Source organism: Callionymus lyra, chromosome 19, assembly GCF_982586985.1.
Source record: "Callionymus lyra chromosome 19, fCalLyr1.hap1.1, whole genome shotgun sequence".
NCBI lineage: Eukaryota > Metazoa > Chordata > Actinopteri > Syngnathiformes > Callionymidae > Callionymus > Callionymus lyra.
This window is the reverse complement of record NC_141836.1, coordinates 471,597-499,354: the sequence shown is the minus strand read 5'-3', so window position 1 is coordinate 499,354 and position 27,758 is coordinate 471,597. Positions and strand designations below refer to the sequence as shown.

Sequence of the window (27,758 nt, the reverse complement as noted above, 5' to 3'; positions counted from 1 at the left end):
GTGAAGAGAAGTTGGATTTTTAAATGTAAAATCGTCATCTGGAAGAACTTTAAAGTTACTGTGTCCAGAACCAGGATCACTGCAGGATTTCATGATGTTGAGGATTTTATCAGGTGACTTCAAATCTCTCTGTGGCCATGACAGTTTGTTCTGTTCTGTCACCATGACAACCACATGATATCAGCTGGAACACTTGAATCCACCGCTTTTTTCTTCGTGACGCCTGCAGCAAAAGCACTCACACACACACACACACACTCTGACACAAACACACACACACACACACTCTGACACAAACACACACACACACACTCTGACACAAACACACACACACTCTGACACAAACACACACACACTCTGACACAAACACACACACACACACTCTGACACAAACACACACACACACACACTGTGACACACACACACACACGCCGGACAAACATGCCCCGCCTCCTTTCTAAAGTGTGACAGCGTCTCATCAATGATTGGCTCTTCTTGGGTCGACCTTCCTGCCGACAGCCAGGATCAAATATAAAAACTGTCTTCAGATCAGCGTCAGTCGCGATCCGTGTGTCGTCTGAGGCTGTCACACTTCACCTGCACTCAGGTAAGACTCTTTTCCTCTTTGCTTTCCATGATTGATTTGTTTTAGATGCAGATTCAGTTTTGCATTTGTTCATTTGTTCATTTGTTCATTTGTTCATTTGTTCATTTGTTCATTTGTTCATTTGTTCATTTGTTCATTTGTTCATTTGTTCATTTGTTCATTTGTTCATTTGTTCATGGCAGACCTAAGTTTGGAACTTTCTGTCAGATCATACATTTGAACATTGAATAATATTCTATATGTGGATTAAATACTCATTATTCTCTTTAATTAAACACTTTACGCTGATATTTAATTTAAAAAAGAAGATGAATATAGAACATTTCTACTTCAAAATCCACATCATCTCATATTTGTGATGATCATTTGACAACACAAAGTATTTCTGCCTGGAGCACCTTCAACAAACACTGCAGTTTATTCATAGAACTCGTGGCTTTTGAAAGATTATCTTGAGTCTTATTGGATCGTTCAAGAGCCTCCAAAGTGGTTCAATAATCAACTTGAGGTTCATGTGTGTTTGTAACACAGAAGCTATGTTTGGTTCATGCATCGCCGTCAGAACTGATATTAAAATGATTAAAGTGACACATGAACGTTAAACCAAAATGATTGATTATCTATTTTTAACAACACATCAGCACTTGACCTTCAAACATGTGCTCAATATCTGTCATGTTTTTTTTTTAAGTGTGAGAAAGACTTTGGACACAGTGTGTGTTGTTAAGAGTGTTAAAATGACACAATATTTATCATGTCAACAACTCTGCTGATACAATCGTCGCACATAAACATAAACACACACTGGCAGTTCTGGTTTGTCCCTCGGAGGAAGTGACTGGAACCAGTTGGTCGTGTGAGGTCAGCAGTCCACTAAATAACTGACTCATGATAACGACTCGGCTTTATCTCTCCTCCGTAGATCGGTTTCCACTGCGTGTGGAATGGATCATAGTCATGGCTCACAGTAACGTAAGTGTTGGACATGTCGTCGTTGTATGGATCGTCCTGACGACGGTTTCTCTCTGCAGCAGCGTTCGACATCCTCCCCTCCCCATGACGACGTCAACCTCGGACCCTCAGCCGACCCTCAGTCAGTCTCTCCTCCGTCTCAACATTCACTTTTCAAGAGTAAACACTGTGTGTTAGGAGCGTATCACGTATAACTGAGGAGCTAAAACATGTCACTTTAGGAGATTATAGATAAAACAATAACTACATTCAAGCAAGTAAGTCATTAAAACTGGAAGAAAGAAAAGTTAAAACCTCCTGATCAGTAAAATCATCTGTGTAAGAAGTAAGTGGGATAAGTGTATTTCATTCATTTATTCATTCATTTTATACCTTATGGGGGTCACAGGGAGACTGGAGTTTATCCCAGTATCATAGGGTGAGAGGCAGGGGACACCCTGGACAGGACAACAGTCTGTCTCAGAGCACACAAAGACAGACAACCATGTATTATATACAATTTAAATCAGTTTAGATTAAAAACAAAGTTTCATGTTCATAGCATTTTTATTTATATATGAACCGTAATAATACTTTGTATAATTGTGTGAAAATGAAGTTTATTAAAAGTATTAGTGATTATATTACTTTAAAAAATAATACGATAAAGTGGTTACTTTGTTCTTTACTAAGATGATAAACCATGTTTATAGCCGTGAACGTTTGAACATTTTGACGACGTGATGAAGAGTCTTTTTTTTTTCAATCATTCAATAACACACCTGTCTAATATTCCACTGTCGTCTCAGTGCCAAACCCACGGACTTTGACTTCTTGGCTGTCATTGGAAAAGGAACCTTTGGCAAGGTACTGACGCTTGTTTGTTCTCTTCAGTGGAGCTGGAGAAAGTTCTTCACGTCCTTGTTTTGTCTTTAATTCTCTGTTGAAGACACATTTGGGAGAATGTTTGTTTGAACTTGAATCGATAAGTTTGAGCTCGAACATGATCACAAGAACTCACTTGAACTCAATGTAAAATCATCTTGTTCTTCCACAAACCTGTTCCTGCCATCCTCACCTTTTCTCTCAACACATCTCTCCGGACACATTTCTCTTCTCGTCCTCTTTCATGTGTTTACTAAACAAACCACTAACAAACAAACAAACTGGTGCAGGTTCTGCTCGCCAAGCTCAAAACCACCAACAAGTTCTACGCCGTCAAAGTCCTGCAGAAGAAGGTCATTCTGAAGAAGAAAGAGGTGAGAGACACAAAATCAACTCTTCTCTGGATTCTTTATTAAATGTTTATTAATATATTGTTAAATAAACGATAAACTGGTAAAATGTGGTTAAAACTGTCGATGGAAAATCGCTGCAAGTGTGTATCTATGTCTTGTTTTCAGTAAACACTGTTCTGTTCTGATCCTGGAACATGATCCGGATCTTATCTAATCTTTAGATTGTACTTTGTCGACGACGCAGCAAAAACAAACAACAATCGAGAGGCTGTTGAAGATCCTGCCGAGTTTGAAGAATCTCTCAAGTCAATTAAAATAGATTTAAATTGAATCAAAGCTCGATTGAACTGTAGCTCCTGCGGTGGAAACACGTTCTACAAGAAGAAGATCTTAAAGAAATGTTCTCCTCCCAGCAAAAGAACATCATGGCCGAGAGGAACGTGCTGCTGAAGAGTCTGAAGCATCCGTTCCTGGTGCGCCTGCATTACTCTTTCCAGACCTCCGAGAAGCTCTACTTCGTCCTGGACTACGTGAACGGAGGAGAGGTGTGGACGTGATCTTCTCAAACTCTTGCTTCTCGGTCTCACCTGGTTCTTCCCGCAGCTCTTCTTCCACCTGCAGAGAGAGCGATGCTTCTCCGAGCCCAGAGCCCGGTTCTACGCGGCGGAGGTGGCCAGTGCCGTGGGCTACCTGCACTCACTCAACATCGTTTACAGGCAACACACACTCACTCACTCCACACTCGCTTTCATCTAAATCTCTTCTTCAACCTACAGAGATCTGAAGCCAGAGAACATTCTCCTGGACTCGCAGGTGAGTCCAAGGTTCTGATCGACTCCCCTGGAGCTGCCGTCTTGACGTGTGTGTGTGTGTGTGTGTGTGTGTGTGTGTGCAGGGTCATGTGGTGCTGACAGACTTTGGTTTGTGCAAAGAAGGAGTGGAGCCAGAAGGAACCACCTCCACCTTCTGTGGGACCCCAGAAGTAAGATCAGTGTGTAATGAATATATGATCAGACAGAGAACAGCATCCACGGTCAGAGAGAAGAATACACACATCATCCATCAATACATCTTGATTACATACAAAAATATCATCAAGTACAAAATAAGAAAATACACTCATGATAAAATACGACAAAAAAATCTCGATGGATGCAAAATATGAAATACAATCTTGACGAAAACATAACACGATCTTGACAAACAAACAAAAAACTTGATAAAATACAATATACAAAAATATAATCTTAATAAATACAAAAATATAATCTTAATAAATACAAAAATATAATCTTAATAAATATGAAAATATAATCTTAATAAATACGAAAATATAATCTTAATAAATACGAAAATATAATCTTAATAAATATGAAAATATAATCTTAATAAATATGAAAATATAATCTTAATAAATACGAAAATATAATCTTAATAAATGCAAAAATATAATCTTGATAAATACAAAAAACTTGATAAAATACAATATACAAAAATCTTAATAAATACAAAAATATAATCTTAATAAATACAACAATATAATCTTAATAAATACGAAAATATAATCTTAATAAATACGAAAATATAATCTTAATAAATACAAAAATATAATCTTAATAAATACGAAAATATAATCTTAATAAATGCAAAAATATAATCTTAATAAATACGAAAATATAATCTTAATAAATGCAAAAATATAATCTTAATAAATATGAAAATATAATCTTAATAAATGCAAAAATATAATCTTAATAAATACGAAAATATAATCTTGATAAATACGAAAATATAATTTTAATAAATACAAAAATATAATCTTAATAAATACAAAAATATAATCTTAATAAATATGAAAATATAATCTTAATAAATACGAAAATATAATCTTAATAAATACGAAAATATAATCTTAATAAATATGAAAATATAATCTTAATAAATATGAAAATATAATCTTAATAAATACGAAAATATAATCTTAATAAATGCAAAAATATAATCTTGATAAATACAAAAAACTTGATAAAATACAATATACAAAAATCTTAATAAATACAAAAATATAATCTTAATAAATACAAAAATATAATCTTAATAAATACGAAAATATAATCTTAATAAATACAAAAATATAATCTTAATAAATACGAAAATATAATCTTAATAAATACGAAAATATAATCTTAATAAATACAAAAATATAATCTTAATAAATACAAAAATATAATCTTAATAAATACGAAAATATAATCTTAATAAATGCAAAAATATAATCTTAATAAATACGAAAATATAATCTTAATAAATGCAAAAATATAATCTTAATAAATACGAAAATATAATCTTAATAAATATGAAAATATAATCTTAATAAATACGAAAATATAATCTTAATAAATACAAAAATATAATCTTAATAAATATGAAAATATAATCTTAATAAATACAAAAATATAATCTTAATAAATATGAAAATATAATCTTAATAAATATGAAAATATAATCTTAATAAATGCAAGAATATAATTTTAATAAATACGAAAATATAATCTTGATAAATACGAAAATATAATTTTAATAAATACAAAAATATAATCTTAATAAATACAAAAATATAATCTTAATAAATATGAAAATATAATCTTAATAAATACGAAAATATAATCTTAATAAATATGAAAATATAATCTTAATAAATATGAAAATATAATCTTAATAAATACGGAAATATAATCTTAATAAATGCAAAAATATAATCTTAATAAATACGAAAATATAATCTTAATAAATGCAAAAATATAATCTTGATAAATACAAAAATATAATCTTAATAAATACAAAAAAATATAATTTTAATAAATACAGAAATATAATTTTAAAGAATACAAAACATATATTTTTAATAAATAAATAAATATAATCTTAATTAATGCAAAACTATAATCTTAATAAATAAAAAAATATAATCTCAATAAATACAAAAATATAATCTTAAAAAATACTAAAAATATAATCTTAATAAATACAGAAATATAATCTTAATAAATACAGAAATATAATCTTAATAAATACGAAAATATAATCTTAATAAATACAGAAATATAATCTTAATAAATACGAAAATATAATCTTAATAAATACAGAAATATAATCTTAATAAATATGAAAATATAATCTTAATAAATACGAAAATATAATCTTAATAAATACGAAAATATAATCTTAATAAATGCAAAAATATAATCTTAATAAATACGAAAATATAATCTTAATAAATATGAAAATATAATCTTAATAAATGCAAAAATATAATCTTAATAAATACGAAAATATAATCTTGATAAATACGAAAATATAATTTTAATAAATACGAAAATATAATCTTAATAAATATGAAAATATAATCTTAATAAATATGAAAATATAATCTTAATAAATACGAAAATATAATCTTAATAAATGCGAAAATATAATCTTAATAAATATGAAAATATAATCTTAATAAATATGAAAATATAATCTTAATAAATACGAAAATATAATCTTAATAAATGCAAAAATATAATCTTGATAAATACGAAAATATAATCTTAATAAATACAAAAATATAATCTTAATAAATACAAAAATATAATCTTAATAAATACGAAAATATAATCTTAATAAATACAAAAATATAATCTTAATAAATACAAAAATATAATCTTAATAAATACGAAAATATAATCTTAATAAATGCAAAAATATAATCTTAATAAATACGAAAATATAATCTTAATAAATGCAAAAATATAATCTTAATAAATACGAAAATATAATCTTAATAAATATGAAAATATAATCTTAATAAATACGAAAATATAATCTTAATAAATACGAAAATATAATCTTAATAAATGCGAGAATATAATCTTAATAAATATGAAAATATAATCTTAATAAATATGAAAATATAATCTTAATAAATACGAAAATATAATCTTAATAAATACGAAAATATAATCTTAATAAATACAAAAATATAATCTTAATAAATACGAAAATATAATCTTAATAAATACAAAAATATAATCTTAATAAATACGAAAATATAATTTTAATAAATGCAAAAATATAATCTTAATAAATACGAAAATATAATCTTAATAAATGCAAAAATATAATCTTAATAAATACGAAAATATAATCTTAATAAATATGAAAATATAATCTTAATAAATACGAAAATATAATCTTAATAAATACAAAAATATAATTTTAATAAATATGAAAATATAATCTTAATAAATACAAAAATATAATCTTAATAAATATGAAAATATAATCTTAATAAATATGAAAATATAATCTTAATAAATGCAAAAATATAATCTTAATAAATACGAAAATATAATCTTGATAAATACGAAAATATAATTTTAATAAATACAAAAATATAATCTTAATAAATACAAAAATATAATCTTAATAAATATGAAAATATAATCTTAATAAATACGAAAATATAATCTTAATAAATACGAAAATATAATCTTAATAAATATGAAAATATAATCTTAATAAATATGAAAATATAATCTTAATAAATACGAAAATATAATCTTAATAAATATGAAAATATAATCTTAATAAATACGAAAATATAATCTTAATAAATGCAAAAATATAATCTTGATAAATACAAAAATATAATCTTAATAAATACAAAAAAATATAATTTTAATAAATACAGAAATATAATTTTAAAGAATACAAAACATATATTTTTAATAAATAAATAAATATAATCTTAATTAATGCAAAACTATAATCTTAATAAATAAAAAAATATAATCTCAATAAATACAAAAATATAATCTTAAAAAATACTAAAAATATAATCTTAATAAATACAGAAATATAATCTTAATAAATACAGAAATATAATCTTAATAAATACGAAAATATAATCTTAATAAATACAGAAATATAATCTTAATAAATACAGAAATATAATCTTAATAAATACAAACATACAATTAAGTTAAAAAACAAAAATACAATTAAGTTAAAATACAATAAAGTAATCTTGATCAAATACAAAAATACAATCTTGATAAATACAAAATACAATCTTGATCAAATACAAAAGTATAAAGTTGAAAATCAAATCAAAAGTGCAGCTGATGGTTTCTCTGTGTCGACAGTATCTTGCTCCTGAGATTCTGCGTAAGGAAGCGTACGACAGGACCGTGGACTGGTGGTGTTTGGGAGCCGTGCTCTACGAGATGCTGTACAGTTTGGTGTGTGATTTACTTTCATGGACTCACAAGTGTAGCTGTGATCTCATTGTGTTGATGTGTGTCGTTGTCACGGTCCAGCCTCCGTTCTACAGCCGCGATGTCGGAGAAATGTACGAAGGAATCCTGCACAAACCTCTGCCGCTGCCTCCAGGCAAGTCTGGAGCTGCCGTCTCCTTGTTGACGGGCCTCCTGCAGAAGGACCAGCACCGGCGACTCGGGGCCATCGCCGACTTTGTGAGTGTGTGCGCGAGAACCAACGAACACTGGGCGTCAAATGAACGTCTTCTTCTTTAAGCTGGAGATTAAGAATCACACGTTTTTCACTCCGATCAACTGGGACGACCTGGACCACAAGAGGATCACTCCGCCCTACAACCCCAACGTGGTGAGTTCTCGTCTCCCTGAAACCATCTCCGTGACCCTCACGTTCTCTTGATGGTCTCTCAGAGAGGTCCTGCCGACACTCAGCACATAGACCCCGAATTCACCCGAGAGACTGTCCCCAACTCGGTGAGTCGGACCCCGGAGTTCAGCGCCGGCAGCAGCTCTGGTAACGCCTTCAACGGATTCTCCTTCGTGTCCAGCGACGACAGTTTTCTGTGAAGCTGCAGTCGTCTGTGGTCGTCTGCGGTCGTCCGTGGTCGTCTGTGGTCGTCTGTGGTCGTCTGTGGTCGTCTGCGGTCGTCTGTGGTCGTCTGTGGTCGTCTGTGGTCGTCTGTGGTCGTCTGTGGTCGTCTGTGGTCGTCTGCGGTCGTCTGCGGTCGTCTGTGGTCGTCTGCGGTCGTCTGCGGTCGTCTGCGGTCGTCTGCGGTCGTCTGCGGTCGTCTGTGGTCGTCTGCGGTCGTCTGCGGTCGTCTGCGGTCGTCTGCGGTCGTCTGCGGTCGTCTGCGGTCGTCTGTGGTCGTCTGTGGTCGTCTGCGGTCGTCTGTGGTCGTCTGTGGTCGTCTGTGGTCGTCTGTGGTCGTCTGCGGTCGTCTGTGGTCGTCTGTGGTCGTCTGCGGTCGTCTGTGGTCGTCTGTGGTCGTCTGTGGTCGTCTGTGGTCGTCTGTGGTCGTCTGTGGTCGTCTGCGGTCGTCTGCGGTCGTCTGCGGTCGTCTGCGGTCGTCTGTGGTTCAAGTTCATCGCAATATTGAAGGTTGAACATTTGAAACATTTGTTTTCATTATTCTTTTTGAATAACTTTATTCTACTATTTTCAAATGTTGAATTTGTTTTAATTGAATAATGGAATCAATATTTTCAAAAATAAATACATACTTTTACACATTGAGTTTGACATTCTAATTCCAATCATTCAAAATATTCAGTATTTTATATTTAGTAGTCTTTTAAATTCAATATAAAGATGTTGGTACAATAGTGCAGACAGACATTACTAACAGAGCACCGAGCTCCGACTCTTATCCAATCAGGAGAAACACAGATGATCATGTGACGCAAAGAAGAAACTTCCGCATCAACTCAGTTAAACTTGGTTTTCATCGTCTGTATGTTCAACTTTGAATTCAGTTCAATTAAAACTTATTCACCCTTTCGATATAAAAATGATTACAAAAATAAATAATTGAATGCTTTAGAAAACTATTTAAATAAAACCAAAAACATTTAAATGTTAATTCTTTCAATATTCTGATGACACAAGAACCTCCCTAATGCATCAAACTGTCAAATACGACACATTTCATATTTATTTCTACTTGAATGGTTAAAATACAAAAGAAAATAAAAATATTTGTACTTGCTAAAGACTGTAGGATTGTTTTATTCCTTCACTGAATGTTTGTAAACTTTAATATTTGTTTGTTAGTGTTTTGATAAGAGTGTGAATCTGGGAGTGAAGTTCTTATCATGATTCTCTCGCAGAACAACGTGTGCAGAGTTTATCTCGTAAGAAATCTTGTCAACAGCGATAACAGGACGTTTCCATGGCTGTGTTTGTGTGAACATAAGAAGCTTGTTAATAAATCAAACACGTATCCAACGCTCGCGTGTGTCTTTGTGACGAACCATTGAACGTGTGATCATAACAGAACATCTCCACGCTGGTGTCAGACGTCAGATGAACAGACTCAAGAAGTCTGACGCGAACCCATGAGGTTTATTTAAAAACTCTGCTGCTCAAAGTCAGACATTTTGTTGAACACATTGAGAATCTTTAAACAATTATTTGGTCTGTTGTCATCGCTTTTAATTCAACAAGGAAAATAATTACCTTCAATTTGATGCATAAGAAATTCATTTTACTGTTTTCTAAATTATTTTATTGTGTTTTTATTTTACAGCTTATATTTTATTTATTGTATTTTGTGATTTAATTGTAGTATCGGATCTTAATGTTTTCCTTGAAGCCATTAACTATTTAAGTGTAGGATTCTGATCTTGACCTGCAAGATGTTAACACACAAGCAGAATTAAGTAAAAACAAGCAAAGAAAAATTATGTTTACATAAAACATTTTTTCAAAACATTTTTGTTAGCAAAGCTACATTGCAGCTGTTAGCTCGTCATAGCTAGTCGCAGGAAAACTTCTATTCTGTTATGAAACCGTTTTCAAAACATTATTTTTCCACAGAGTAACAAATTCACTTTTAACGAGAACGTTATAGAAACAAACAAATATATTTTATTCGTGTCGTCAACATTGGCCGTTCATTGTAATTAAAATGTTACTTTTTGTGTAAAATTAAAGGGTAAATCTGCATTTAAAAGACTGTTTAATCTAGTAAAACGTTTTTATGTTTGTTTTTTGTTTAATAAAGAAATATGTTGTTAAAATAACAAGTAAATAAAAACGGCTTTTCCGGAGAATTAAGGCTGCGTTACTAATGTTCGCCACGCGCGGCGCTAGACCTGCAGCAAAACAATCCGCTACTGTCAGGTTGTGCTAAGTTAGCAGCATTGCTAACGCGTCTGGAAGTTACACTCGAGTCAGAACGTAAGTCTGTTTCCTGTTCGTTTGTGCCTTTAATCGATACAATGTTTAAACTGCACGTTTTGTTGGACGTTTTTACCCATAAATGTAGTCATTAATGGCTGTTAAAGTGGGTTTTTGTGTGTCAAAGCTAAAGCTACCTTCTTGATGCTAGCAGCATGCTGCATCAGAAAAGCTCAACATTGCAACAATAAATACACGGAAAATAAAGTAGAAGCTGCAGGAGACGAACTAGTTTTATTTAATTTACTTTGTTTTCGTGTCCTTGACTTGTTAAATGAACCACAGATGTCATGAGCATCTTCTAATGTTGTTGTGAATTGACTCATTTAAGGTGGTTTTCTCGTGATAATAATAAATATAAAGTACACAGAGGCTGTCCTCGTGATTATTATGACATGCAACTGTGAATAAAATATAGATACAAAGTTCTGAAGGCGAATATTATCATCAGAACAATCTCTGAAAGAAGGTGCGAATGAAGAGACTTGTGGAAGAAGATGTACTGGCGACCCCTAGTGGTGGAACGAGAACCATACAGACTAAATCAGTGGCAGTTGTAACAAAAATAGAAAAGTGAAACCAAACATAACACTCGCTTAAAATGCGTGATTTAAAGTGTAATAAAAACGCTGCAGTGTCTTTTTTTTTATTACAATAAACCATTTCCCGTAAGAAATCTCCACAGGGATCAGTAAAGTTTATCTCCATCTATTTCACAGCATGGCGGAGTCAACGAATGAAAGCACCGCCGTGTTTGAGGATTCAGGCTCAGACTCCACGGACGACGGTGTCGTAAAGGAATGGTCTCCGGAGGAGGTTTGTATTTCTGTCTTTGAGTGACGTTGTCGTCGTGAGTTGCTTAACCTCAGCCTTTTTTCTCTCTAAGGACAATAATCTTCAAATATTGGTCAAAAGTTTTGGCGACAACAGCTGGAGGACCATCCCGCCCTTCTTACCAGTGAGTGACATTTACACACGGACGCGTTTCATCTTTAACTATCATTACATCTGTTTTATTAATCCCTGTCATCATATGAATCCATTTTATATAGTTTTATTGATACTTGTTTTAATATCTGTACGTGATGGTCACTAATGCAGGTGAAAGATGATTTAAATGTTGTCATTCTTCACCACTTTTATTATGTTTTATGTCTTTCGTCATCGTTTTAGGGGCGAACGGCAGAGCAGTGTAGGCTCCGATGGAAAAGTATAAACAGGTTAAATACTTGGACCAAAGAGGAAGATGAGAAGGTAACGGTTTCATTAAATAAACATTTTTGTGAATCGTAAATTTAAAGATAAACATACGACTTCAACTCTCGCTGCAGATCGTTCAGGGCGTCTGCAAATACGGCACCAAGTGCTGGAACATGATCGCTAAAAACGTCAGCGGCCGGCGCCCCAAAGACTGTTTCAAGCGATGGAAGAACCATCTCAACCCTGTGCTCAACAGTCGGGCCTGGACCAAAGAGGAAAACCTCATTCTTTACAAAGCTTATTCCATTCTAGGAAACCGCTGGCCTGAGATCGCCAGGTTCTTCCCTGGAAGGTTGAGTAACTAGATTTAATCTCCTCTGTGATGGTCCGGTTGATGGTTTGTTGTCGTCCCTGCAGGTCTCTCTTGGCCGTGAAGAACCACTGGCATTCGTACCTGAAGCACGAGGCCAGCGCAGGCCACCTGGACAAAGACAGCGACACCGTGTCTCTGGACATTCAACAGTTTGTTGAAGAGAAGGTGAAGCTTCTTCAATGAAAACGGTCCACTTGAAATCTGTGTCACTTTAAGACACAGGAATTCAGTGTTAGACGTGATCACATATGAGTTAAGATGTGTTGAGACACTTAAGGTTGTTTGAAAGAGGTTTATGGATTTGATATTTATTTATTTATTTAACACTTTTAAACGGTCTTTCATCGAATGTTTGGATTTAACATGTTTTCATTTACTCGATGTTGTGTTTAAGTCATTGAATAGTTTTAATCATTTAAATAAATAATTTCTATATTTAAGCAAGTTAGTAAAGGTTATTTGTAAAGATCTTTCTAGATCAGGGTCACAAAGCGCTTTAACAATTAAACAATATACAGTTAAAATATATACTATAATAATATTAATATTAATAATAATATAAATAGTTTTGAGAACTACTTTTTTAACACTCAATAGCAGGAGCCGACTTTAGGTGCTGCTGATCACATGCAAGGCTTAATATATATTTGACTTAATAAATAATATTTTCAAAATTAATGAATTTGACTTTTATATTCTTATTCAAATAATTCAAAAATCCAATTTTTTAATTCAATAAAAAACAACCGAACCTTTCAGTATAGAAGTTATAAAAAACATTTAAATTCTTAAAAAAAAAAAATGCATTCATTGAATCTTCTTACGACTCAGATGTACTTCAATACTTAACTTATCTTAACTGTATTCTTGATTCTTTCGCAGACGGAGTTCAAATGTGACGTTGTAATCCACGGTGAACCTGTGACGCCTAAACTGGTAAAACTCAGTCTCTCCCCTGAAGTTACATCGACGTCTAGAAGGATTTTATCTTCTGCTCCAGACGCAAACGGAGATGAAGCCGCCGGAGCAACAAGAAGCTCAGAAGAAAGTGACTCCACAAACCTCAGAGTCCAAAACCCCCGCCTTGCCTCCCTCCACGAGTCCGTCTTTACCCGCCTCCACCAGCCCGGCGCCGCCGCTCAGCCCGAGCTCGGGAGCTGCTTCCACGGCTTGTCCTCAGAAAAGGTTTGCAGATGCGGCCTTGAGGATGATCGCTGAGGACATGCTGCCGCTCAGGTGACGTCAAACACACCTGGTGTACTGAGAGTTCAAAGATCTGATGTAAAGAATCAAAAGAGCGTGAAAATGTTAGTATTGACAATTAAAATTAATCAAATATTCACTTGTCAATATTAAAATCATTCACTTACAAATATTTTTTTTATTCTAAATGTTGTTGATAATAACTTCATGATTGTTTTGGTTTTTGTTCATGATGTTTTCATCAGCTTTTTCATGATGTTCAGAAGAAACTAGAAAAACGCATTTTGAGAAGAAAATGCAGTGTGAATGTAGTAGTAGTTAAAGTAGAAGATGTGAAATTAGAAGTAGTAGAAAAGTAAAAGTAGTAGCAGAATTAGTAGTAGTGGAAGTATAAGTAGTAGGTCAAAGTGTAAGGAGTTGAAACATGAGATGAAGAATTTCCCCATTGAAATGAATGGGGGGGAAAAGGGTAGGAAAATAGGAATAAAAGAGAGTGGAATAGATAAAAGAAAGCTAGAACATAGCCCGCATTTCGGGAACAAGCTGAATTGACAAGTTTGAACGCTTCAAATCGGATAAAATTTGTGGGAGGAGAAAGTGGCACAAAGTTTAGGTCAGAAGACGGAAGAGGATAAATAATAATAAGATATAAAGAGAAAAAACGGATTTCAGTCCTTCCCAGCATTCACACAAATATGCTGGAATTATAAACTTGTTTTTAAAATAAAACAAACAAAATGATCACTTCAAGTCTTCTCTCCGAGAGTCGCGAGCGTTCGTCTTTCGCCAATAAAAAGGATCGTTCAGGAAGTTCATCCGTCGATAAACATTAAAGTGCATCTGGAAACAAAAGGTGCTTCCAGTGACGAAGACTAATGTGTTCAACACTCGCACCTCCTGAGGGATCAATAAACTTCTACCTAACCTAACGTCTAACCTAACGTGCATGAGAGCTGACGCTGAACGGGTGTGCGCGCAGAAAACACTTGTTTTTAATACGATGAATAAAGTTGTATCTAAATATAATCTAAATAAATGATCGTCTATGCATTATTCATGTGATCAAACATGTGTGGAAAGTGAAAACCTTCTCAGACGAGCACGTCTGCACTAGTTCTAGTGTGAGATTGATTTTGATGATGTGTAAAATAATCTTCTAAGTGAATGAGGCTGAAACCTCCAGAGTTGTTTCATCAAACAAGTGTTAAATTCATCTTGTTTTCTGTTGGTTCAGTTTCGTGGAAGGCGTCGGCTTCAGGTCCTTCATGGCGACCATCAGTCCCGACTGCAGCAAACTCTCCCAGCGAGCGATCGGTCTCCACCTGTACGACGAGGTGGAGCGATCCATCAAGCCTCAGCTCATCCGCGAGCTCAAGGCCTGCGTGCCCAAGACCAAAGACGGCGAGGGCGCCATCCACGTGACCTACGACCTCTGGGCGGGGGATCCCTCGAAGGGCGACGGGCCGCTCGTGGTCGTGCAGCTGCACTTCATCGCCGCCTCCTGGACGATGCGCCGGCCCGTGGTGGCGTTCCGTCAGCTGGGCCACGAGGAGCTGAGCAAGGCGGTGGCGCGGGAGCTGGAGGGCGTCCTGCTCAGCTACGGGATCTTCCCGGCGAGCGTCGGCTATGTCCTCGTCAATCCGGCCAAAGAAGCCGTCGCCGCCAACCGCGTCTTCTGCGACTACAAGATGGTGTGTTCGTCGAGCAGAGGCGAGCCCGACGGAGAAGACGTGTCGGCGTTTCTCTCCGACACCGTGTCCGAAGCCGACGCCCCCTTTTCAGACCTGCAGATCGGAACCAGGACCACGTGTGTGGTGGCGGGTCTGCAGCAGGTGGTGAGAGACGCCCTGAAGAACTCGCGTGTGGTTGAGAACCTCCTCTCGCAGGCGCACAACGTGGTCGGCTTCTTCAAGAGCAGCGTGTACTGGGGCGAGGTGAGACCATTGCTGTGCTAAGATCGCATACTTGTGTACTCAAAGTTAGTATTTTTAGTGCGTAAGTGCGCATCTTCTTAGTATGCAAAATGTAGTGCTCCATACACACTAAATTGTCACTAAAACGCCCACAAAACTGAGTATGGATCGATGGACACTTTCTACCCTAAACGGCTCCATCTTAGTGACGTTGTAAACGGAAGTTATGTCGTATAAATATATTCATATATACTCGTATACTTACAGGTGTATTTTCAGCAGCAGTAGAAGGATGAGACGTCTTCTCTGCTGATACCAGCTTGAATATCTCGCGAATATTTCGATTCTCATATTTTTTCTTTATTTATTTTGCCAAACTTGCAAAACGTGCTGCCAGCAGGTGGCGATAGTGTTCCTACAGCTGGTTGAAACCATCGTTAAATAGAAGTAGAAGAAGAAGCTGTCGCGTCATTTCTGTAGTCGTTAGTGTGTAGCAGCAGAGTTTGATTTGAGACATACTATCTGTGGAGGATTAGTTACTAGTTAGTACGTACACTATCCTGATGATACTAACTTCTAGTATACTAAGAGAAGTATGTTTGAGACATACTATCTGTGGAGGATTAGTTACTAGTTAGTATGTACACTATCCTGATGATACTAACTTCTAGTATACTAAGAGAAGTATGTTTGAGACATACTATCTGTGGAGGATTAGTTACTAGTTAGTACGTACACTATCCTGATGATACTAACTTCTAGTATACTAAGAGAAGTATGTTTGAGACATACTATCTGTGGAGGATTAGTTACTAGTTAGTACGTACACTATCCTGATGATACTAACTTCTAGTATACTAAGAGAAGTATGTTTGAGACATACTATCTGTGGAGGATTAGTTACTAGTTAGTACGTACACTATCCTGATGCATACTAACTTCTAGTGTACTAAGAGAAGTATGTTTGAGACATACTATCTGTGGAGGATTAGTTACTAGTTAGTACGTACACTATCCTGATGCATACTAACTTCTAGTGTACTAAGAGAAGTATGTGATTTGAGACACAGCACTTTTCTCCCATGATGCTTCAGTGTCCAACCGTGGATGTGTCCAGGTTCTGCAGAAGGAGTGCGGCGTGTCTCTGTGTCCGTCCTTCTCCAACTGTCGCTGGAACTCCATGATGGTGTCTCTGCGTCGCATGGCCCAGGAGTCGCTCTGGAGCACCATCATGGTGCTGCTCGCTCAGGCCCGCGTCGAGGCCCGAGACACGGCCAGCGCGCCGCCGCTCGTGATGGTCAAGAGGGAGCAGGTGCTGGACATCCTGGGTCTCCTGGAGCCGTTCCACGATGCTCTGCAGGTGCGTCTTTAAAACGGCTTTTTTACACTCTCAGTAACGGTGACCTGAACGCCTCCCGTAATGCTTTGCCGCCCAGTCAACCCGTCACAGCCGTGGATGACTTCCGACCCGACAACACTGACGTAATAATGTCTCTGTGATGAAGGTGCTGCAGGGTCAAGGCGTGACGGTCGCACACGTCATCCCGGCTCTGGTGTCTCTGGACAGAAGCCTCGGGCGTCGCTCCACCAGCTACACTCACTTCTGCAGAGCTCTGAGAGCTGGTCTTCGTTCTCGCTTCCAGTCCCTCGTCCAGCGGCAGGAAGTGATTCTGGCCGCCGTGCTGGACCCGCGTCACAAGATGAAGGTAGTAGAACTGAAGAGGATCAACAGCAGGAAGTTGAATGAATTTTAATTTAGACTCAAGACTTGAATGAACAAAGTGATTAAAATGAATTATTATTCAAAAAAAATAATTAAATGCTGAAAAAAAACAACATTTAAAACATGTATTGTGAGGTTGAATTTGTTTTATTAACTTAAAATGTTTCATTAAATGTATTTATTAATATACTGACATTTTTATTTATTTTGATACAAATTAAAACATATTTAATTAATAAAAAACTTACTTACTTTACTTTTTAAATAATTAGCTCAACAAAAAAGAAGTAGAACCTCTCTGTGGAGAACCTCTCTGTAGAGAACCTCTCTGTGGAGAACCTCTCTGTGGAGATCCTCTCTGTGGAGATCCTCTCTGTGGAGAACCTCTCTGTGTAGAACCTCTCTGTGGAGAACCTCTCTGTGGAGATCCTCTCTGTGGAGAACCTCTCTGTGGAGAACCTCTCTGTGGAGATCCTCTCTGTGGAGAACCTCTCTGTGGAGAACCTCTCTGTGGAGAACCTCTCTGTGGAGAACCTCTCTGTGGAGATCCTCTCTGTGGAGAACCTCTCTGGGGAGAACCTCTCTGGGGAGAACCTCTCTGTGGAGAACCTCTCTGTGGAGATCCTCTCTGTGGAGAACCTCTCTGTGGAGAACCTCTCTGTGGAGAACCTCTCTGTGGAGATCCTCTCTGTGGAGAACCTCTCTGGGGAGAACCTCTCTGGGGAGAACCTCTCTGGGGAGAACCTCTCTGTGGAGAACCTCTCTGTGGAGAACCTCTCTGTGGAGATCCTCTCTGTGGAGATCCTCTCTGTGGAGATCCTCTCTGTGGAGATCCTCTCTGTGGAGATCCTCTCTGTGGAGAACCTCTCTGTGGAGAACCTCTCTGTGGAGAACCTCTCTGTGGAGAACCTCTCTGTGGAGAACCTCTCTGTGGAGATCCTCTCTGTGGAGATCCTCTCTGTGGAGATCCTCTCTGTGGAGATCCTCTCTGTGGAGAACCTCTCTGTGGAGAACCTCTCTGTGGAGAACCTCTCTGTGGATCACACGAGCCTCACATGACTCAACGAATCTCTCGCCACTAAAACAACTAAACACAGTTTCTTCTCCTCAGTCTTTCCCAGAATCACCTTCAGAGCAGACAGACTTTCTGGCTCCTCCCTGCAAGTCTGAGGCTCGTGCCGTCGTCGAAGTCGCTCTCAGACTCTCAGAAGAACCGTCTGGTCTCGACCCGAAGGCAAATCCTGGGACCGTGGAGACGAAACGCAAGAGTTCCACGGACGTCCTGGAGCCTCCGTCGAAGACCAGGAGAAGCTCGGAACTGTCTGCCTACCTGTCCGAGCCTCTCAAGGACGGCACCTCCATTTTAACCTTCTGGAAAAACGCCGCTCAGTTCCCGCAGCTCCAGAGCGTCGCCAAGACCCTGCTGTCGGCGCCGGTGGCCGCGGGCGCCTTCGACAGACTCTGCCCTCTGGCGGCGTGCATCGTGCGAGCCAAGAGGAACCACATCTCGCCCAACGTCACGGAGCGACTGCTGCTCTTCAAGAACTCCCTGAAGACCGTGAAGAAGACGAGCCACGAGAAGAAACACGTCAAACCGTTGTCGTCGCAGAAGAATCCCTGACGTCGAGACACGCCTTCGACGGTTTTGTAAACGTTCACGGATGGAAGAGACGATACTGAGGATCTGAACCAACGTGCACTTCGAGGATTTGTTGAAACAAATGTTTGATTAAAGCAAATATTTTTTTATAAGATGAAAATATTTAATATTGTTCCTTTAACAGCATCAACGATGATGTTCATGAACTCTTTGTAAATAAATAACACGATGAACCGTTTGATACAAGCTCAGCAAAACACCATGATTGTATATCATTACTGTATTATTACTGTATTATTACTATATTATTACTATATTATTACTTCAGCCTTTAACACAAAGTTGCTCAAATGAATCACAAAGCGACGCAAGATTATAAATTCCTGTTTAAAGCCTTTTTTATTAACATTATTTCCTTTTTAGTCAGTTTGATACTTTTAACATAATTTAATTTGCAAATAAAAATATTAACATTTGGATATTTGTGATATTTAAAAATATTTAAAAACATGCTCATTATTTGTATCTTAAAAATTAAATATATATTTTTTAATTTTCTATGAATATAAACTCAATCCTCAGTAATTTTTGTTTGTGGGAAAATAAAAATAAAAGTTTTAAATATGTCCTGATCATCTTTACATACATTTAGTGTTAATTACAAGAAATCAATCGATAAAAAGTATTAGTGAGACAAATATTATGAATGTTTAAATGATTTTAATTTTAACATTATTTTAAAAAATGACGTGTTTTCACAATTTATATATTTTATTGTTAAAAACATTTGCACTTGGAAATAATATTTGTTTTAGTTTTTCTTTTCCGTCTTGGATGTGTTGACTCTGACGTCACAGGAAACGAGCTTCTACATCCGGTGTCATGGCGTCTGGCTGCAGGAGTCACATGTTGTCGCGTAAACAAACCTCGAGCCTGGTTTAGTTCGTGAAATTAAATCTTTATAAAGTTGTTGTTACTTTGCGAGTGTCTCCGGTCATGGCTCTGTACGTGAAGGCGGCGGAGGTTCTGGAGAAGGCGGACCGGAAGGAGGGCGCGCTGAAGACCCTGGTCTACGACAGCAGGTACCAGAACCTCAAGCAGCTGCTGAAGCTGGTCAGTGAGACGCACAAGTTCTCGTCCGTCCTGCACGAGGTCATCGAGTCCACGGGGCTCCTCAGGCAGACCAAGCTGCGGCCGCACCTGGCGCAGGTTCTGGTCCACGACCTGCTCCTGGGTCAGGGCCTGAAGTGCGGAGGTCCCTGGAAGGCCATGATGATGAAGCACAAGTCCAGACTCCAGGCGGCTCTGGCTCGCCTCAAGGTCAAGCACAAGGTCAGCAGGGATGAGGATCTTCTCCCGAGCAGCGTCCGCCAGGCGCCCGGACTCCACCTGCCCAGGTACGCCCGCGTCAACACCCTGAAGACCAGCGTGGAGGACGCCGTGGACTACCTGAAGAGGGACGGCTTCTGCTACCTGGGCGAGGCCTGCAGGCTGGAGGACCTGACCCTGAAGGGCAAGCACTTCGTCCGAGACATTCACCTGCCGGAGCTGCTGGTCTTCTCCCCGAAGACGGACTTCCACGACCACTTCCTGTACCGGGCCGGACACCTGATCCTGCAGGACAAGGCCAGTTGTCTCCCGGCTCACCTGCTCAAGGTCACGCCTGGCAGTCACGTGATGGACGCGTGTGCGGCGCCCGGCAACAAGACCAGCCACCTCGCCGCCGCCATGAACAACAAGGGGAAACTGTTCGCCTTCGACCTGGACGCCAAGCGTCTCGCCACCATGTCCACGCTGCTGCTGCGGGCCGGAGTCACGTGTCAGCAGCTCGCCCACCAGGACTTCCTCAAGGTGGACCCGGACAGTCCTCAGTACAAGGACGTGGAGTTCCTGCTCCTGGATCCGTCCTGCAGTGGATCAGGTTCACGTCTTTGTCTGGCTTTGAACCAACAACCTCTTAATGTGCTTTAGATGAGTTTAAACTTGTTAATCTTGAGTTTTTCTCTTTATAGTGTTTATAATATTACAATATTAGGGTCAAATATTGATGCACATTGATCAAGTACTGGACAATACTACACATATATACTTGTTACTACACTATCACAACACCAGAGTCAAGTACTGGACAATACTACACATATATACTTGTTATTACACTATCATAACACCAGAGTCAAGTACTGGACAATACTACACATATATACTTGTTACTACACTATCACAACACCAGAGTCAAGTACTGGACAATACTACACATATATACTTGTTACTACACTATCATAACACCAGAGTCAAGTACTGGACAATACTACACATATATACTTGTTACTACACTATCACAACACCAGAGTCAAGTACTGGACAATACTACACATATGTACTTGTTACTACACTATCACAACACCAGAGTCAAGTACTGGACAATACTACACATATGTACTTGTTACTACACTATCACAACACCAGAGTCAAATACTGGACAATACTACACATATGTACTTGTTACTACACTATCACAACACCAGAGTCAAATACTGGACAATACTACACATATATACTTGTTACTACACTATCACAACACCAGAGTCTAGTACTGGACAATACTACACATATATACTTGTTACTACAGTATCACAACACCAGAGTCAAGTACTGGACAATACTACACATATGTACTTGTTACTACACTATCACAACACCAGAGTCAAATACTGGACAATACTACACATATGTACTTGTTACTACACTATCACAACACCAGAGTCAAATACTGGACAATACTACACATATATACTTGTTACTACACTATCACAACACCAGAGTCAAGTACTGGACAATACTACACATATATACTTGTTACTACACTATCACAACACCAGAGTCAAGTACTGGACAATACTACACATATGTACTTGTTACTACACTATCACAACACCAGAGTCAAGTACTGGACAATACTACACATATATACTTGTTACTACACTATCACAACACCAGAGTCAAGTACTGGACAATACTACACATATGTACTTGTTACTACACTATCACAACACCAGAGTCTAGTACTGGACAATACTACACATATATACTTGTTACTACACTATCACAACACCAGAGTCAAGTACTGGACAATACTACACATATATACTTGTTACTACACTATCACAACACCAGAGTCTAGTACTGGACAATACTACACATATATACTTGTTATTACACTATCACAACACCAGAGTCTAGTACTGGACAATACTACACATATATACTTGTTACTATACTATCATAACACCAGAGTCAAGTACTGGACAATACTACACATATATACTTGTTACTACACTATCATAACACCAGAGTCAAGTACTGAACAATACTACACATATATACTTGTTACTACACTATCACAACACCAGAGTCAAGTACTGGACAATACTACACATATATACTTGTTACTACACTATCACAACACCAGAGTCAAGTACTGGACAATACTACACATATATACTTGTTACTACACTATCATAACACCAGAGTCAAGTACTGGACAATACTACACATATATACTTGTTACTACACTATCACAACACCAGAGTCAAGTACTGGACAATACTACACATATATACTTGTTACTACACTATCATAACACCAGAGTCAAGTACTGGACAATACTACACATATGTACTTGTTACTACACTATATATCATGTATCAACAGGCTCTTGACTCTAACATCTGCCATCATGTGTTTCAGGGATGGTGTGTCTACAGGACGGCGATGAACAGAAAAAGGACGCGTCACGTCTGGCGGCGTTGTCTTCCTTCCAGCTGCGTTGCCTGAATCACGCCCTGAGGTTTCCTTCCGTGAAGCGCGTGGTTTACTCCACGTGCTCCGTCCACAGAGAGGAGAACGAGGACGTGGTGGAGGCGAGTCTGCAGCAGAACCTCAGCTTCAGGTACGAAACATCACGTCTGGAATGAACCCGATGATAACGTCGCCCCCTACAGGCTGGTTCACCTCCTGCCCGCCTGGCCTGAGCGAGGCCTGCCGCCGCTGACGCAGTGCCTTCGAGCAAACACAGAGAAGACTCTGACGCACGGATTCTTCGTGGCGCTGATGGAGAAACACGCGTGTGCGGCCAGACTCACACAGGAAGTGACCTCACAGACCAGGTATCATTTGATTAGGTTTTATTGACATGAATAACTGTCATTTATATTTTTATTTTAATTATTATAATAATTAAAATATGAAAAGACTAAAGATTAAAAAAATAACTTGTAAAACTTTTATTATAACATATAATAAAAATAATGAAATAATTCTATCGAGTAAACTTGTGCCTGTATTGCAGTAGCCACGCGGTGGCGCCAGAGAGCGAAACGAAATCGTGTCCAGGAGAGTTGGAAGCTTCAGAAACCGAGGTGAAGGCGCCCCCTGGCGGAGGAAAAAAGAAAAGGAAGCGAAAGAAGAAGAAAACAACTTAAATGTTCAAAGTTTCTTTCATGAAATGCAGCGTAAACACGATTATGAATTAAACTTTAATTTTGAACAGTAAACATGATTTTAGTGAATTCTTGTCTGATTATTTCATAATTATTGACGATGGCAAAATATTCATATTTAACTGTAGAAGATAATTATCAATAATAATCCTGACGTTAATGTGATTCACCTGCTTTTATTTTGAAAGGAAGGAATTTTATAGGTTTTTTTTATTTTACTTAAAAGCATTTTATTGTACTTTGTTATTACACTTTGTTTGTAATATGAGATTATAAACGATCGATATTGATCAATATATCATGTGCATCGTCATTTAATACTTAATTATCGACCATAACATTGAAAAATAATTGTGTCGTAAGCGCCATTTTATTCACGATCTACCGTGTGGACACTAGAGGGCGTCAGTGAACAATAAACCATTATTTCAGGAATATAAATGTTAATCGTTATTTAAAAATAATTCGGTTAAAAGTGAATAATATAACAACGTGCTGAGCAGCGATAGAAGATGGAGGGAAGAAAAACAAACACGTCGAATATATGGAGAAGAGAAAACAAATGTATCTTAATTTAAGTTTAAAAGATGTATTTATTAGAAATTCCAGCGAGAAATGTTATTTTGAATCCTGCACTATGTTGGAGAAGTTAATAAATTAAGAGAATCTAAGGCTTTTAATTGTATCTTCATATAATAAAATTAAGAAAGAAATAAACTCGCAATACACCCTCCATACCAGACGAGGGCGGTAATGAGCCACTATGTAATTTAGCGATAAAAAACAAAAAGAAGAAGACGGTTTCCAGAGGGAGGAACCACTTTACTAGCTGTAGATTCACACGGAAGATAAAACATGAAGCACCGTTTCTTAAGCAAGCGTTTGGGAAGAAAAACAAACATGACGAATAAACATCGACAGTTTGATGCGAACCTTTGGTTCTCATCGGATTCTTTCCAACAGCACAGATTCATCAGGTACGAAGATGTGTGTTTTATTTGTAAGTTACGTTTCTAAACACGGTGAAGGCTAAGGTTAGCTTAGCCACCTGTGAATGTTGCTCTTCAGTGTCAAATAAGCAAAATAATTTTTCTGTCATGACACTTAAATATCTATCTCTTGCCACATTATACAGAGATTAAAACAAACAAAAAAAATCCAATAAATACACGTTTTCTCCATGTAAACATGGTGAATCTGAATACTAATAATAAAGATTACAAAACACAGATTTTTCCACCAGCGATACTTCACAGCCCAAGATGACAACATCAGATCATTAAAGGAGTCGTTCACCTCCTCGGTGTCATAAAGAGCAGACATGTTATAAAAACCTGAGGCATGATTGGCTCGACATACTCGGATGAAGCCGACACTATAGGTTATGGAAGAAATCCTGCTTTATAGACAAGATCCAGCAGCAACGTTCTCAGATATTGTCAATGCCAACATGGAGCAGAACCGTTCAGATCCAGGAGCTGACGGCCCGACCAAGAAGGCTTCGGAGGATCGCCTGGAGAACCTCATCACCCCAGTGGTTCTGGAGAACTTCAGGACCTCCTGCAACTCGTTAGCCACCAACCAGTCCATCATCAGGGAAATCCAGAAGTACAAGCCGCAGGTTCAGCTCCAGAAGATGGTCCACATGAGGAACGGCAACATTCTCATCTTCCCGAAAGACGCTTCCTCGCAGGCGTCGCTCCTGTCGTCGTGGCCTGAAGGAGCGTTCAACAGAGCCCAGTTCAGCTGCAGGCTGGCCCGGAGAAACGGCCCCGCGCCCCCCGTCGAGGTGCCCACCAGGTTCCTGGTCATCAAAGGCATCAACACCAACATCACGGAGGAGCAGGTCAAGGACGCGCTCGCCAAACAAGACGTCAAAGTCTCAAGGATACAGAGGATCGTGAGCAAAAGCAGCCACCAGCCGACCACCTTCATGAAGATCCACCTGACGGAGCCGGAGCAGGCGGAGACGCTGCTGCGAGAAGGTTTTTCCATGGACCTCTTCCAGTACAAAGTGGGCAAGCAGCGCTCGCCGCCCACCATCAAGCAGTGCTACAAGTGCCAGCAGTTCAACCACATCTCCACCAACTGCACCAACACCATGGTGTGCCTGAGGTGCGCCGAGAGCCACCACCACAAGACCTGCACCAGAGAGAAGGCCGAGTCCAAGTGCGCCAACTGTGCCGGCAAACACTCGGCCACCTCCAAGTCCTGCCCGGTGTTCCTCACGCATAAAGCCGCTCTGGTCAAAAGAGTCTCTGGTCGAGCCGCCGTGGACCAGCTGGAGGTCACCGGTGCGTCCAAGACGGACGTCGACGTCGTCAATCTGTGCAACGAGCTCAAACAACTCGAGCTGGAGGACGAGAAGATCGAGGAAGTTCTGAAGATCCTCAAGAAGTACGACCACCAGTACCCTTCGGTCTGAGTCACATGACCTGAACGAACCATCGCTCGACTGAATTAACAATAAAGTGATATTAATAAAGTCAATCTCATCCGAAGCAGGAAATTAAATTCATTTTTTTAACGGCAATTAAATCGAAAATGGTTGTTTACTTTTCCTGTCCGTGTTTTCTGTGTTCGTTTCTGTTCAGGTCTTAAAGAAGGTGATGTTCAAGGTCCATCCGGAAGATGGCGCTGTTGACCAGTTACCGACCCATTCGTTTGGGTTTAGTTCACCATCATCACCATCATCATCATCTTCATCTTCATCATCTTCATCATCTTTAACTGATGAGATCGATGAGACTCGTGGTCCAGACGTCGCGGTGAAACCATGACTGTGGTGGGCGGAGTCAACCCTGCAGCTCCGATGACGTCACATCTCCCCACTGTTTGTTTCAGACACACGCCAGAAGATGGCGCTCTCGAGTGTGAATGACAGGCTCAATCATATCTGACACTGGAAACTCTTTGTGTCTGAGAAGGTCGCGGGGGAACTGATGATAACACAATAATAAACGACATGAACTTGTTCTGAGTGTTTAGAAAGAATGACAATGAAATTATGTGAATAAAGATTTAAATCCATGTGAAATAAAAGATTTAGAAATTGAATGATCTTGTTTTTCATTCATTAATCATGATAATCAATAAACCTCAATGCTTAAAAAGAAGGTTGTTGCGTTGAAGCCGCTCGTGACACGACGACGACCCGGAAGATCCAGAAAACAAACTCTATCAAGACTCTCGGGTCACTCTGGGGTCGAACCCCATGATCCGCGTCCTCACGCCCAGAGTTTGAGTTTCTGGAGCAGAAGAAGTTCAAAGCTCTAGGTCAAGGGTCAGAGTTGAGACTGACCTTCATAGAGTCATGAGATGGTAATTTATTCTAATTAATAAAATATTAAATGACTAAAAGGTTTACTGCTCAGTGGGTTCAACACCTGCTCACTGACCGAGGGGTCGTGACTTTTTATCTCTGAATAATCTATTTATCTTAGCCTGCATGTATTCTAACAATTGCACACCTTCAGGGGACCTCGGAGGTACAGAGCACTTTATTAACTACCTTCTCTGGATGATCTTCTTAACCCTTAACTTACTTTTATCTTTAACTTATTCTTAAACTTAATCTCTATCAACAAACTCTATGGAGGGGGGAGTGTTGACCCCCTCCTTGACCTGGGGTCTCTTCCCATCCACTTTTGGTGATGATACCTCGTCCCCGGCGGCACCAGATCACTGACCCTGTAGCTCTGGGACTCGAACCCAGGATCCTTCGGTCAGTAAGCAGGTGCTGAACCCACTGAGCCATCAACACACATGAGTCCATGAGATCCAGAGACTCTTTGACCTTCAGCTCCATCCTCCTGCTTTAAAAGAACCAGTGACTGGAGCAACAGGACCGCCTGGGATTCGAACCGACGACCTCTGGATTACTAACACAGTACTCAACTGACTGAGCTAAGAGTTACACTCTTTTGAACCCAAGACCTCTGGACTAGATCAGCTTTGACATTATTTAATTTCGTTTGGATGCCTTTGACCTTCACTCTTGTCGATCTGAACCATGATGTTGACACAACATTGAGAGACAACATCAGAAAAGAGAAGGAATTGAACCACAAACCTGCAGAAGCGCGAACAGCTGTGACTTAACTGATGACATCAGGCTGTAAATAAATATATTTCATTTGTCTTTAGGCTCTCAGTTCTTCATTTTATATATATTTTTTAACAATACATTTATTTTCAATCACATCCTTATTTTTCTGCCAATATTTTT

At 38.2% G+C, this 27,758-nt stretch overlaps 3 protein-coding genes across 4 annotated transcripts; all 3 read left to right on the top strand.

Annotated features, from left to right (window-relative positions):
• The first annotated feature begins 512 nt into the window (after window positions 1–512).
• Window positions 513–8,836, top strand: sgk2a (serum/glucocorticoid regulated kinase 2a). 2 transcript variants are annotated; one of them, XM_087781694.1, is made up of 13 exons: window positions 513–607; window positions 1,530–1,579; window positions 1,639–1,700; window positions 2,368–2,425; window positions 2,734–2,817; window positions 3,210–3,341; window positions 3,400–3,512; window positions 3,573–3,609; window positions 3,692–3,778; window positions 7,986–8,081; window positions 8,160–8,315; window positions 8,377–8,466; window positions 8,529–8,836. In XM_087781694.1, the coding sequence occupies exons 2-13, from the start codon at window positions 1,565–1,567 to the stop codon at window positions 8,682–8,684; spliced, it is 1,086 nt and encodes a 361-aa protein (XP_087637820.1). In that variant the 5' UTR covers window positions 513–607; window positions 1,530–1,564; the 3' UTR covers window positions 8,685–8,836. The 2 variants fall into 2 exon arrangements, with proteins under 2 accessions (XP_087637820.1, XP_087637819.1); XM_087781693.1 differs by having other exon boundaries at window positions 589–607; window positions 1,642–1,700.
• A 2,100-nt stretch (window positions 8,837–10,936) lies between these two features.
• On the top strand, window positions 10,937–19,304 carry mybl2a (MYB proto-oncogene like 2a). The gene is made up of 12 exons (XM_087781361.1): window positions 10,937–11,016; window positions 11,736–11,832; window positions 11,903–11,974; window positions 12,190–12,270; window positions 12,348–12,568; window positions 12,634–12,754; window positions 13,472–13,525; window positions 13,590–13,825; window positions 15,027–15,726; window positions 16,823–17,065; window positions 17,211–17,411; window positions 18,540–19,304. The coding sequence occupies exons 2-12, from the start codon at window positions 11,737–11,739 to the stop codon at window positions 19,047–19,049; spliced, it is 2,535 nt and encodes an 844-aa protein (XP_087637487.1). The 5' UTR covers window positions 10,937–11,016; window position 11,736; the 3' UTR covers window positions 19,050–19,304.
• Window positions 19,305–19,915: 611 nt separating this feature from the next.
• On the top strand, window positions 19,916–23,584 carry nsun5 (NOP2/Sun RNA methyltransferase 5). The gene is made up of 4 exons (XM_087781460.1): window positions 19,916–20,949; window positions 22,779–22,980; window positions 23,033–23,197; window positions 23,380–23,584. The coding sequence occupies exons 1-4, from the start codon at window positions 20,025–20,027 to the stop codon at window positions 23,510–23,512; spliced, it is 1,425 nt and encodes a 474-aa protein (XP_087637586.1). The 5' UTR covers window positions 19,916–20,024; the 3' UTR covers window positions 23,513–23,584.
• The last annotated feature ends 4,174 nt before the right edge of the window (window positions 23,585–27,758 follow it).

Coding starts and splice junctions, on each gene's coding strand:
- sgk2a (XM_087781694.1), top strand. Junction 8,082..8,159: donor ACGAGATGCTGTACAGTTTG/GTGTGTGATTTA, acceptor GTCACGGTCCAG/CCTCCGTTCTACAGCCGCGA. Junction 8,316..8,376: donor TCGGGGCCATCGCCGACTTT/GTGAGTGTGTGC, acceptor TTCTTCTTTAAG/CTGGAGATTAAGAATCACAC.
- mybl2a (XM_087781361.1), top strand. CDS start 11,737: ATGGCGGAGTCAACGAATGAAAGCACCGCCGTGTTTGAGGATTCAGGC. Junction 13,526..13,589: donor AACCTGTGACGCCTAAACTG/GTAAAACTCAGT, acceptor CTTCTGCTCCAG/ACGCAAACGGAGATGAAGCC. Junction 17,066..17,210: donor CGTTCCACGATGCTCTGCAG/GTGCGTCTTTAA, acceptor TCTGTGATGAAG/GTGCTGCAGGGTCAAGGCGT.
- nsun5 (XM_087781460.1), top strand. CDS start 20,025: ATGGCTCTGTACGTGAAGGCGGCGGAGGTTCTGGAGAAGGCGGACCGG. Junction 20,950..22,778: donor TCCGTCCTGCAGTGGATCAG/GTTCACGTCTTT, acceptor CATGTGTTTCAG/GGATGGTGTGTCTACAGGAC. Junction 22,981..23,032: donor CAGCAGAACCTCAGCTTCAG/GTACGAAACATC, acceptor CGCCCCCTACAG/GCTGGTTCACCTCCTGCCCG.